This window comes from Pygocentrus nattereri, chromosome 4, assembly GCF_015220715.1.
Source record: "Pygocentrus nattereri isolate fPygNat1 chromosome 4, fPygNat1.pri, whole genome shotgun sequence".
Lineage (NCBI taxonomy): Eukaryota > Metazoa > Chordata > Actinopteri > Characiformes > Serrasalmidae > Pygocentrus > Pygocentrus nattereri.
This window is the reverse complement of record NC_051214.1, coordinates 27,382,324-27,395,499: the sequence shown is the minus strand read 5'-3', so window position 1 is coordinate 27,395,499 and position 13,176 is coordinate 27,382,324. Positions and strand designations below refer to the sequence as shown.

General features: G+C 39.6%; 1 protein-coding gene across 2 annotated transcripts in view; it reads right to left on the bottom strand.

The window, feature by feature from the left end:
- Positions 1–8,136: 8,136 nt before the first annotated feature.
- Positions 8,137–13,176, bottom strand: part of fam20b (FAM20B glycosaminoglycan xylosylkinase) — a 47,888-nt gene continuing 42,848 nt past the window's right edge. For both annotated transcript variants that reach the window (XM_017688591.2, XM_017688599.2), the window contains exon 9: positions 8,137–9,301. In XM_017688591.2, the coding sequence (XP_017544080.1) occupies positions 9,070–9,301 (232 nt within the window). In that variant the 3' untranslated portion in view covers positions 8,137–9,069. The remainder of the gene's footprint in view (positions 9,302–13,176) is intronic.

Below are 13,176 nucleotides of genomic sequence, written 5' to 3'. Positions count from 1 at the left end.
GGCCAAATAGACATGCTAAATTACCCCTAGGTGTGAATGTGTATGTCTGTCTGCCCTGCAATGGACTGGCAACCTGTCCAGGGTGTATCCTGCTGTAGGAACTGCCCTGTCATTTCCTCAGGGACCACTAACTGATAATTGAAACCTCCGAATCTGGAACCTTGGCTTGGTGTTCTCCTGAGCTGACATTCTGCACTCTGCTCCAGTAGCCCTTTGTATAACAAACCAAATTTAAATGTGCATTTAATGTGCTCATCACACTGCCTTCCGCCTGATGCTAGCTGGGATAGGCTCCAGCACCCCCTACGACCCTGAGGGAGAAGCGGCTTAGAAGATGTGTGTCTGCAAATCATGTAAACCAAATTTTTAAAGGAAAATTCTAAAAAGACAACATATCAAATGTTGAAAGTGAGCAGTTTAGTTGTTTTTTGAAAGATATATGCCCATTTTGAATTTGATGACAACAACACGTTCCAAAAGTTGGAACGAAGGCATGTTTACCACCGTGTTTCATCAGTCTTCTTTTAACTACACTCTGTAAGTGTTTAGGAACTGAGGAGACACTGTTGTAGTTTTGAAAGCAAAATGTTTTTCCATTCTTGTTTGATATAGGATTTCAGCTGGTCAACAGTTCGGGGTCTCCTTTTTCGCATTTTTCATTCCATAATGCACCAAATGTTTTCAGTGGTGACAGAACCGGACTGTAGGCAGGTCAGTTTAGCAACCAGACTCTTAATATCATCATGAATACTGGCTTTTGAACTGTACACCAATAAGCTGAGTAGTCTTTAGGCTGGAGGACACAGTATCCATGATTTCCAAAAAGAATTTCAATTTTTAACTTGTTGGACCACAGGAAACTTTTCCACTTCACCGCAGTCCATTTTAAATGAGATTGGGCCCAGAGATGGTGGCAGCATTCCTGGATCCTGTTTACCATGAAAAGAGGAAACTAAATATAAAGTTTTAACTCGCATTTAAGGATGCAGTGATGAACTGTGTTCACAGACAACAGTTTTCTTAAGTGTTTCTGAGCCCATTCAGTGATTTCCAATACAGAATACATAGATGATGGAAATGTTGAGAAACATTATTCTTGAATTGTTGCACTATTTACAGAGTGATGAATCCTTCCTCATGTTTACTTCTGAAAGACACTCTGAGATGCTTTTTTTTTATACCCATCACATTATTGACCTGTTTTTTTTTTTTTTTTGGCATTACACAACTGTACCCGCCTTTTGTTTCCCTCATCCCAATTTTTTTTTTTTATTGAGTTGCTGGCATCAAATTCAAAATGGGCAAATAGTTTTTCAAAAAACAAAGTTTCAACATTTACTATGCTGTATTTATACAATTTTCAAGTAGATTTAGGATTTAAATCATTTGCACATCATTGCTTTTTGTTTTCATTTATAATAGGGTTGTATATTTGGTGAAAATGGCAATATATTCTAAAATAGATTATAGCTTTTGGAATGTATAGCCAAAGCTAGCTGTGGTCATAACATTTATGTTTTCACTCCGGCTAGTAATGAGTTGGAAATGTAACTCATGACTTAAATATTACCCACTATATATTCCAATCATTTCTGCACTGTTTTAGTTTTTTGGTCATATAATTATGAACATGTAGTTGCCAGCCTAAAGTTTAAACAGTCCCAGTTTAAACAGATCCTGGTCAGTATGGTTCTTCTATAGGATATGTTTAACACAGGTTTGGGCTGTTTACTTCATATATACATACCTAATGCTTGACCCCTATTAGTTCTGCAGTGCACAGTTCATATAAGGATCTTTTTTTTTTAATATGGCAGTGCAGTAAAAGAGTATTAATTGGATGTTTCCATTCATAAAAGTGTCTTGCAATGACCTGAAATGTGGCTCAGCCAATCAGGTTTGAGAACTGGAACTCTGCATTTTATGATTGATATTTTGATGATGATGATGATGATGATGTGATAAAAAACTGTTATAAAAAAAAGTTGATAAGGTGATAGTGATAAAAAACAGGTGATAAGTTATTCAAGAAATAAGCATTAATTTAGAAATCACAAGAAAATTTGATTAAAATAAAAATATTAAGAGACAGTGTTTGAACTGAATGCTGAGTTAGAGGGAGATGTTTCTAAATGCTTCTTAAAAGTAAGCACTGAGTTTGACTGTCTAATAAAAGGTAGAATGAGAATTCCTCAGTTTAGAAGCAGAATAACTGAACAAATCTCTCCATGTTTTCTGTATTTTATAGGTTTTTGTAGAAGGTCAGTACCTGCAGATCTAAGATCACATGCTGGACACCCTGTGATGTAATCAGGTGGTTTAAGGTAATTTAGAGCCTTAAAAACTAGTAGCAGAACATTAAAATCTATCCTGAACGATACAGGCAGCCAGTGCAGCTCTTTTAAAATGGGAGTGATTTGATCTGTGTTGTTTTTCTGAGAATGCTGCTGCATTGTGTATGAATTGTAAAGGATGTAAAGTTTTCTTAGGAATCCCATCAACAAGATCCTTAGAGTGATCAACTCTGCTTGTAACAACTGCATTAACAAGGTTCTCTGCATCTCTCTGAGGGTAAACTTTAGAGATATTTCTCAAATGATTAAAAGCTATTTTAGTGACGGTGTTTATACGTGGAGTAAAACAGAGTCTAAGATCACACCCAGGTTTCTTACTTCAGGTTTGATATATGCAGAACCAAGTTTCTCATAAAGCACCCCCCCGTGTTTCTGTTCCAACTGTCAGTATTTCAGTTTTTTTTTTAGATTTAATTATAGATCAAATCCACTGGGATCACATCCTTGATCTTGGGCTTACTGGTTAACAATCATTGACTAAACAGTCAATTTTGCCAAAATTAGCATATCTTGAACATATTTTTAAGTTAAACAATGTTGAACTGTTCTTATAAAAACGGCCAAGCACACCATAACTAGATGAGCATCACAGCTCTTTTATAAGGTTAATATAGGGTTTGGGAAAATGCCTTCATTTCAGTCAAAAAGACCCCTAAAAATGCCCTTTGATTAAATAAAAAGCTTATTTATGACACTGAACAGTAAGTAATAGATCCTTCCTCATACCTAGTGAAATACCACTCTATTCCCACAGGGTAAAGATCAGCGCTCAGTGGAGTCTAAATATAGAATGATGTTGCATTTTATGCTGATCAGTAAGATTAGTTTTGCATACTGCAGACGACATGACGGTGCATAAAATTCCCTGCATTCTTGATTTTTTTGGGGGTTTGTTTAGTTTGTTTACTCATCTTGAACGTTCATACATTTCCTCTTCTAAGGTTCACAAAAACACATGTGGCATAGGTCATGGCACCTCAGAGAACATGACACTCAAACACAAACACCAGCAGTAGGTTGGACAATCCGCAGGGCAGTCCCTCTTACAGTTACAGCCCTTACAGGCACACGCTTCAGTAACCATAGTGACCCAATTCATTCCATAATGTAAAGTCAATACCAGCAGCTGATGTCGGTCTCAGCCCACACACACATTCACAACCACACAAACAGACACACAGGCATGTAGAGGGAGAGGACGATCGACCTGAGAATTCAGAATGAGCAAGTGTGGTTGAGGCATCAGTCATTCGGGGGAGTCAATTCAATTCAGAAATGACTGCGAACGCCAGACCTGATTGCTGGTTAAGGGGCAACGCTAGGAGCGCATGTGCTATCAGAGGCGAGTTTGGAAATTCCATAGCCCAGTTTGCAAACAGACCAGACTCTGAAGTCATGATGCAAAGCGCCGTTCAGGGCAGAACAGTGGTCTGAAAGATTAATCATGGGAAGAGAGCAGTGCTGGGGGGAAAGCTAAAGACAAACAAATCCTTTCATCATGTAAGAGAAATATCCACAGAGACCTTGTCAGGTTTCACTCTCAGTCATGGGATATTATAAGACAATAATCTCCAAGTAAAATAATACAAGTATCCTCTCCTCAGCAGTTTCCAGTAATCTGAGTGAAGGAACCTTAATGAGGTCAGCAGCCATAAAACAGAGCACATGTGGTAATTCAGTGGATTGAGCTGATGCTTGTGGGTATATTTTGTTTTTAATCTGAATTTTCATGCCCAAATCGTAAGGCAAATTATTCACTAACTGCAAGAAACAAATGTAAATCTTTGCTGATTTTTGTAAATGAACAGAAAATGGGTTTTATGATCACACATATTGCTATATGCTTACAATTTACTGCTGAGAGCCAAAAATCTGAGACGCTCTTTGTACTTGTTTATAAAAATAATTTTTACAGAGCAAATCAATGAGGAGACGCCGTCTGTTTATAGTTTATTAGTAGATTTGTGGAGAAATGGGTCGACTTTCAGTAGAAAAACAAACTGAGTTCAGCTTCTTTTACTATAAGGGTTTAAAATGACATCTATTTGACTGAAAGGAAGAGTTACAGCCTCAAACGACGCCCACCTTCTAAATGTAGCTTATGAAATATGGAAGGTATGAAGTAAAGGATTTGAACAAGAGCGTTTTGGAACCACCAGTGGTTCTAAAGAGTTAAGAAGGTTAAGCGCTGCTCCTACGGAAGAACAAATAAACAGCATAGTCACAGTCAGTGGATCAATAAGGCCAGACTGCCCTACATTCTCACTGGGCATTTCATCAGGTACACCGACCACATGCACTCTGCAGGTGTGTGATTACTGACTCATCCGTTACAGCCAGACTCTTTCAGTGAGACCTTCAAACACTCTAGTGTCAAAAAGAGTTATAGGACCACCACTTTGGTTCCCGCTTTGACTGATGGTGAACCATTTTTGAGTTCATAACTGCATTTTCACAGAGCATCAATGCTTACAACACTTCCTTTTGTCATGTTAAAGCTTAATTTGCTAATATTTAAAATGACAAACCTGGAATATAAATTCATTTCAAATGTTATTCCAAATAGTAAAGTGAATTAGACAGTATGTTGGCTGTTTTCATACATTTTCAAATGGATTTGATAAATATATTCACATGTATTTACTTTTGTATACTGCACTGTTATGGGTAATATTTCCACAAGCCTTTTATAAATATGCATTTATATATGCAAATATATTCGGTTACCTCAGCAGTACATTCTGAAATACACTGTAGTGTTTGAAATGTATTTCGCCACAGACTGCAATGTTTCTGACATATATTTCAAATATGTAAAAATATACATCCATATACACCATATTGCCAAAAACATTCGGTCGTGTGCCTTCACACGTTTATGAATTTGAATTTTGAGTTACATCCCATTCTTAATCCACAGGGTTTAATATGATGTCGGCCCACCATTGCAGCTTCAACTCTTCTGGGAAGGCTTTCCACAAGGTTTACGAGTGTTTATGGGAATTTTTGACCGTTCTTCCAGAAGCGCATTTGTGAGGTCAGACACTGATGTTGGATGAGAAGGCCTGGCTCGCAGTCTCAGATCTAATTCATCCCAAAGGTGTTCTATCGGGTTGAGGTCAGGACTCTGTGCAGGCCAGTCAAGTTCTTCCACACCAAACTTGCTCATCCATGTCTTTATGGACCTTGCTTTGTACACTGGTGCGCAGTCATATTGGAACAGGAGGGGGCCATCCCAAAACTGTTCCCACAAAGTTTGGAGCATGAAACTGTCCAAAATATCTTCTACTGACCGTCTACTGAAGCATTAAGAGTTCCTTTCACTGTAACTAAGTGGCCGAGGCCAACTCCTGAAAAACAACCCCACACCACAATCCCCCCATCCACCAAACTTCACACAGTGCAGTCAGACAAGTACCGTTCTCCTGGCAACCGCCAAACCCAGAGTCATCCATCAGATTGCTCTGTCATTTTACATGGCCTACTACTTGCTGGTTAAGATGCTGTCATTCCCACTTCGTTATAATACCACAGACGGTTGACTGAGGAATGTTTAGTATTGAGGAAATTTCACGACTGGACTTGTTGCACAGGTGGCATCTTATCACGGTAGCACGCTGGAACTCACTGAGCTCCTGAGAGCGACCCATTCTCTCACTAATGTTTATAGAAGCAGTCTGCAGGCCTAGGTGCTTGGTTTCATACACCTGTGGCCATGGAAATGATTGGAACACCTGAATTCAATGATTTGGATGTTCGACTGAATACTTTTGGCAATAGTGTTTTTTTTGTCCATATGGGACAAAATGTGCCCTGAGTGTGGATGGGTTAAATATGATATTTCTCTCTTCTGTCTGTTAAGCCAGCGTATTTCCACATCATTCAACTGCCCCTCGTCTAACATTAAACTGACTGGGTGATTTAACCCACAGTGACTAAGATTTCCCTTTTACTTTTGAAGGGCAGAGGCAGATTACTTACCAGTAAAAAAACAAAAAAAAAATTACAAAAAACATTTATAAACGAACTCTGCTTATGCTACTGAATTTGTTGTCCAGCTCTGCAGGATAGATGACCAATAAGATGACCAAAAAGTGACTCAACCGTCACCACTCAATGTAAACAGTACGTAAAGACGTTAATCAAGCGCTCATTTTTTTGGTTCCATGTCAGCTGTATGTACAGAAAGACATCTCCAGCCACAGCAAGAGTCAACCACACAGGCCACACAGGCAAGAGTCAACTGTTTAGGTGTGTGGACACTGCCCATGTGCAAACCTCTGCCCACGTGAGTTTCAGCTTCATGCGTCAGCTCAAACAGCGGGAACTATTCCTGTTATACCGGATTGCTTTTTGAATTATGCACAATACAGGCAGTGTTCAGCCAACCAGAACAAAGATTATTTTAAAAAAGTCATAAAGGCACAGCAACAAAAACAGCCTGTGTAATTCTAATGGTCAACAGGAGGCTGGAAAATGGTCATTTAATAATAATAAAAAAAAACCCCTCATTGTGGCTATTTTTGGTACATAAAACTACACAAACATTCTAAGCGGACCTCATGGGACAGTCATACAATACATGGAAAAGGTAGGACATGACTCTAAAGACGTACTTCATACTCGGGTATATCTCGGTGGTGAATTATTCTCAGCTCAGCAGTGACGTATGGGTGCAGTGCTGATACGAACATGGTGCACTCTGCCTGACCTCCTTTATTAACCAAACCAACCTTTTGGGAACACTGTGTCAGAGAGTATATTGATATATTTTCCATATAGAACTTATGCTCGTCATCTAGTCCATTATCAGCAGCCAGTTTCTGACCACAATACCGCTGCTGGGTGGGTACTTTTTTTGTGGCTATTTTCAACCCAGCAGGTATTAGCATGGCGGTGTCATTACTGTGACAAATGTCCACCAACCAAGCATGTGATCATATAAACCACTCCATAGAGGCAGTGTGGATTAATAGCAACAAAATGCATGTCACTGTATCTGGTTAAAAAGTGTTAATACTGCACTAGGACTGTGCCAAAGCTCACCCTCCATTTATTTTATTTCCAGTCCATTTTGTATGTTCGTTTTTTTCAGGAGATATTTTTGAGATTAGATACAAAAAACAAGTCAAATGTGACTCCCAATAACTGGGCAAGATCTGGTAGACACCAAAACTGTCACCATCAGATATATCATCAGTCTCATCAAGCTTCACTCTTGCATCAGATCTGAAAAAAATCCATGAGGGTTTCAACACTGTTGCTGTCAAGAAAAGGAAATGGACAAAAAGAAATGTGTTAATGAAATCAAGAAGCTGCTCAGGCTCTTAGAACAATGGACTGGCCACTCCAGAGTCCAGACCTCGACATCACCGAATAGGTTTGGAGTTACTCGAATAGTGAAAAGCAGAAAACAAACTCCTTAGACTTTAGAAGGGTGGGAAAAAAGAAAGGGGAACACACTGAGTACTGTAAAACCAATACGGTTTTCAGTTGTTGAGGCTTGTGCTATTTCCTATTATATACAGGTATTCTGCCCCCCCCCCCAACCCTGAAAAATAAAAAACTTACTGTATGGCTGTTTTGACTAAAAATTAAACAAACAAACAAACAAAAAAAAAAAAGTCATTTTTTCCCCCTGGTACATACATGTACCTAATAAACTGGTGTGTCCACCATCAAACATTTACAACCGAAAAATATTTTAAGCCAAACAGAGACGTGGATGAGGAAGGCGTTTTCCTATAAATCTTTAGATTATAAATGAGAGAAGCAGTGAACGTGTTTTGTTGTTTTTCTTTCTTTAATGTTGAAAAGGCCCTCATACAGCTTTCCAGTGCTGTCATTTTGCCCGTTTCTGTGAACATCAGTAGCAATTACCTCCACCTCCACCACCCGCTGCTATCCAGTCCCACATTCATACTGCACATTTTAAAGGTGGCAAACTTGCGTCATAAATCTCAATATTATAATGCTTAAAATCAATAACATTATTCACGTTTATCAACATCGTTATTAAATAGTTAGTTGAGTATGTACAATCTGTTTGTGGCCAGAGGAATAGATGGTTCATCCTCAGTCTATTAATGCTTTCATCTGTGATGTCAGTGATGATACTTCACTGATGCAGCCCTTGACACGGCGCACAGGGGCAGCCCAGGGTCTACGAACACCTCCCACAGACGGCATGGAATGCCCCGCCTGAAGCTCAGTACTCAGTCACTCAGTACTCAGTCACTCAGTCTGTAACTGTAAGAGGCCTCTTTTGAACTTGGCACCAGCCCCCCTCTCTGCATTCTCCCACAGAGATAGAGCGAAATTCATACAAAGAAAGAATATAAGGGCAAGTAAAAATACTTGTAAGCCTGGGAGTCTGTGTCATTCCACTGTGTCCCCCCCGCCAGCGGCTGCGACATTAGGAGATAAAGAAAAACGGACAGAGAGAAGATTAGACAGGTGTAATGCATGTGAGAAAATGACATTTCCTGTTTGTGGCTCAAAGGAGCCGGGGTCTGTGTCGAAAACAATCCTGTGAGAAACAAACAACGTCCTGCACACGTCGAGGTCACTTCCTGCAGCTTTTTACCATCTCCTTGCAACACAGAGCAGGAAGTCAGACTGTGAAAGCGCTAACGCGTCTATCAGCAGCATCTTTCTCCCGATTGACATCTTTATCTTCTCTCCATTTCTCGCTCTCTCTCTCATACTGGCATCCTCAGGGGTGAGGCAGGTTCATGCGGTCTTCGATGAGTGTACTCTCGGCCCCCTGCAGCTCCATGCACTGCCGCACAGTCGCCAGGACGCCATTGAGGCGCCGGTCCAAAGCAGCAAGGTGAGGCTCGGTCAGTACAGGGTAGGCAGGGTCATGAGCCGTGGCCTGACGCATCGCCGAGCTTAATGCTCCGCCTTTCAGCAAGTTCAGCCTATTCCAGGTGGACACGCGGACCCTGAGAGAGAGAGAGAGAGAGAGAGAGAGAGAGAGAGAGAGAGAGAGAGAGAGAGAGAGAGAGAGAGAGAGAGAGAGAGAGAGAGAGAGAGAGAGAGAGAGAGAGCGCGAGCGAGCGAGAGAGAAAACGAGAGTGACAAAAAAAGAGAATAACAATTGAGTAAGAGGGAGAGAAAGTGACAGTGAGTAACAGAGAGAGAAAGCGCGCGAGCGAGAGTGAGTAGCAGTAAGTCGAAAGGAAATCGTTATATATATATACGCACACAGATACATACACACTTAAGAAGCCAAATACTGTAATTTGCATATGCAGTGTAGCAGATTGCACAATGCAATATGTAGATGTTTTGTGAGTGATTTACAAAGGATAACTGATACGCAAACGGACGGAGAAAGGCTTTTTTTTTTTTTTTTTAAGCTGAAAGACAATATAGTCTGAATTTTTCTCAGTAGAGTACATATACCTAATAAACTCGTTATTCCACCATCAGCAGCCATGGTAAAAAAAAAAAAAACAACAAAAATAATCTATAAATAAATAAATAATTACAGAAAAAAACGAGTTGAGAGCGTGGGCAAAATAAGAACTGAAAAAATAGCCTATAATAAATTTTTGGCAACAATAATCAGGTTTAGTTCACAGAATTTTCTGATTTCATGGCATGAACATCAGTTAAGTACAGTATGACTATACAGATGAGTCAAAAACATCATCTGTAAGCAAAGATCTAAAACAAGCCACATACTTTTTTGCATGAAGGAGAGGAGACAAACATACTTATTCTATCATACTTTCTTACAGTTTAAAACTTTAGGCTGCTTTTTTTAAAATAGCATACAAGTTAAAGACATAATATATGTTTATATTAATCCTTATTTTTATAATTCTTATAAAATCCTTATAATTGAGGACTGAAATGCGAAAGCACTCTCGTATTGTGTAGAAAAAGAGTTTAAGTATACAGCCACTAGAAGACGTTTTTACTTGTGTTCTCTGTAACTAAAGCCAAGTTGATATGATCCCACCTCAACTGTGCAACTCAGAATATTAAAAACACATACAGTACTGTGCGAATGTTTTAGGCATCTAAGCAAATTTTTAAACAATTTACCACAGCAGTGAGTTTATCACTATACATTAGAAGTCATATTCATAATTCAAATAAACATAAAACAATAAAAAGAATTTCTTGGGTCCATATTTTTTCTTGATGCCTTCACAGCCACCACAGAGACTTGTTAATATCATCAATTACATCATGAGCATTATTTACTGAAGCACTGATTGGTCAAATCAGGAGTTGCTTTTTAACTACATATAATACTGTAATACTGGGCTTCCTCGAGGAGAGGTTTGAAAATGGTTTAACCCACTAACATCGGTGTGTGTGTGTGTGTGTGTGTGTGTGTGTGTGTGTGTGTGTGTATGTATGTGTGTGTATATATATATATATATATATATATATATATATATATATATATATATATATATATATATATATATACACACACATACATACATACACACACACACACACACACACACACACACACACACACACACACACACACACACACACACACACACACACACATATATATATATATATATATATATATATATATATATATATATATATATATATATATATACACATATACATACATACATACATACACACACACACACACACACACACCTCAAAAAATAAAGGGAACACAAACAACACAATATAACTCCAAGTAAATCAAACTTCTGTGAAATCAAACTGTCCACTTAGGAAGCAACACTGATTGACAATCAATTTCACAGCTGTTGTGCAAATGGAATAGACAACAGGTGGAAATTATTGGCAATTAGCAAGACACATTCAATAAAGGAGTGGTTCTGCAGGTGGGGACCACAGACCACTTCTCAGTACCTTTCTGCTTTCTGGCTGATGTTTTAGTCACTTTTGAATGTTGGTGGTGCTTTCACACTCGTGGTAGCATGAGACGGACTCTACAACCCACACAAGTGGCTCAGGTAGTGCAGCTCATCCAGGATGGCACATCAATGCGAGCTGTGGCAAGAAGGTTTGCTGTGTCTGTCAGCGTAGTGTCCAGAGGCTGTACACTAGGCACACCAGGAGACGTGGAGGAGGCCGTAGGAGGGCAACAACCCAGCAGCAGGACCGCTACCTCCGCATTTGTGCAAGGAGGAACAGGAGGAGCACTGCCAGAGCCCTGCAAAATGACCTCCAGCAGGCCACAAATGTGCATGTCTCTGCACAAACGGTTAGAAACCGACTCCATGAGGATTGAGGGCCCAACATCCACAGATGGGGGTTGTGCTGACAGCCCGACACCGTGCAGGACGCTTGGCATTTGCCAGAAAACACCAGGATTAGCAAATTCACCGCTGGCACCCTGTGCTCTACACAGATGAAAGCAGGTTCACACTGAGCACATGTGACAGACATGACAGAGTCTGGAAACACCGTGGAGAGCGTTCTGCTGCCTGCAACATCCTTCAGCATGACCGGTTTGGCTGTGGATCAGTAATGGTGTGGGGTGGCATTTCTTTGGACGGCCGCACAGCCCTCCATGTGCTCGCCAGAGGTAGCCTGACTGCCATTAGGTACCGAGATGAGATCCTCAGACCCCTTGTGAGACCATATGCTGGTGTGGTTGGCCCTGGGTTACTCCTAATGCAGGACAATGCTAGAACTCATGTGGCTGGAGTGTGTCAGCAGTTCCTACAAGATGAAGGCATTGAAGCTATGGACTGGCCGCCCGTTCCCCAGACCTGAATCCGATTGAGCACATCTGGGACATCATGTCTCGCTCCATCCACCAACGCCACGTTGCACCACAGACTGTCCAGGAGTTGGCGGATGCTTTAGTCCAGGTCTGGGAGGAGATCCCTCAGGAGACCATCCAACACCTCATCAGGAGCATGCCCAGGCGTTGTAGGGAGGTCATACACAATACTGATCTAGGATGTGTTATTTGAGCGTTCCCTTTATTTTTTTGTGCTATATATATATATATATATATATATATATATATATAAAATCATTATTAATATATAATTATATTAATATTCTCTATATTTAGTTTATTCAAATAACATTTTTCTCAGCAAATAAACACATACTACACAAATAGATTTTGAAAAGGTGTCTTGGGTGCCTAAGACCTTTGCACAGTACTGTAAAATTACAGAAAACATTTGATTTTATGCAGTGATGCTGGCTGTGAATTTCAAGCTAATAACACTAAGTAAACAGATATTTAGGGTAAACAAAAATGCCTACATTAAATATTTTGATGAGTTTCTGGTTTCAAGCCACTTCCATCTATGTCTGTCTAATCACCATTCACATAGTGGTTTACTCGCCCAAAATTTAAGCTGACATTCAGCTGTAAGCAAAAATTTATTTGAACATTCCTGGCCAAATACCATGCTTTGTTGATTTTTGTTGAAGGGAAAACATCCTCTACAGAGAACCACCTTCAATATTTGTTAAATTCAGCAAGTAATCATGAACTCTGCATTAAAACATGCTGAAATGTGTTCTCTGTAGAGGATGTGTATTTATTTTCACTTGGAAAATTATGAAATCTAATTTGCATAGGACTGTAGTTTTCTATTATATTAGTTTTGTAATATGCCCCATTTCCTTGTTTGGCCATGTTATTTTATTGCTTTCTCCAGCCTGATGTTTGCTCAGCTGCACAGTACATTTTTTAAACCAACTATGTTTAAGTGAGCATGAACAGTTTTAAACATATCTGAAACAAAAGAGTTGTGTTTAAACAAAATGAAACAAAAACAAAAAAAAAACAGACTAAACACCAACACCACGATGACAGTGGGCACTGAGGACAAAT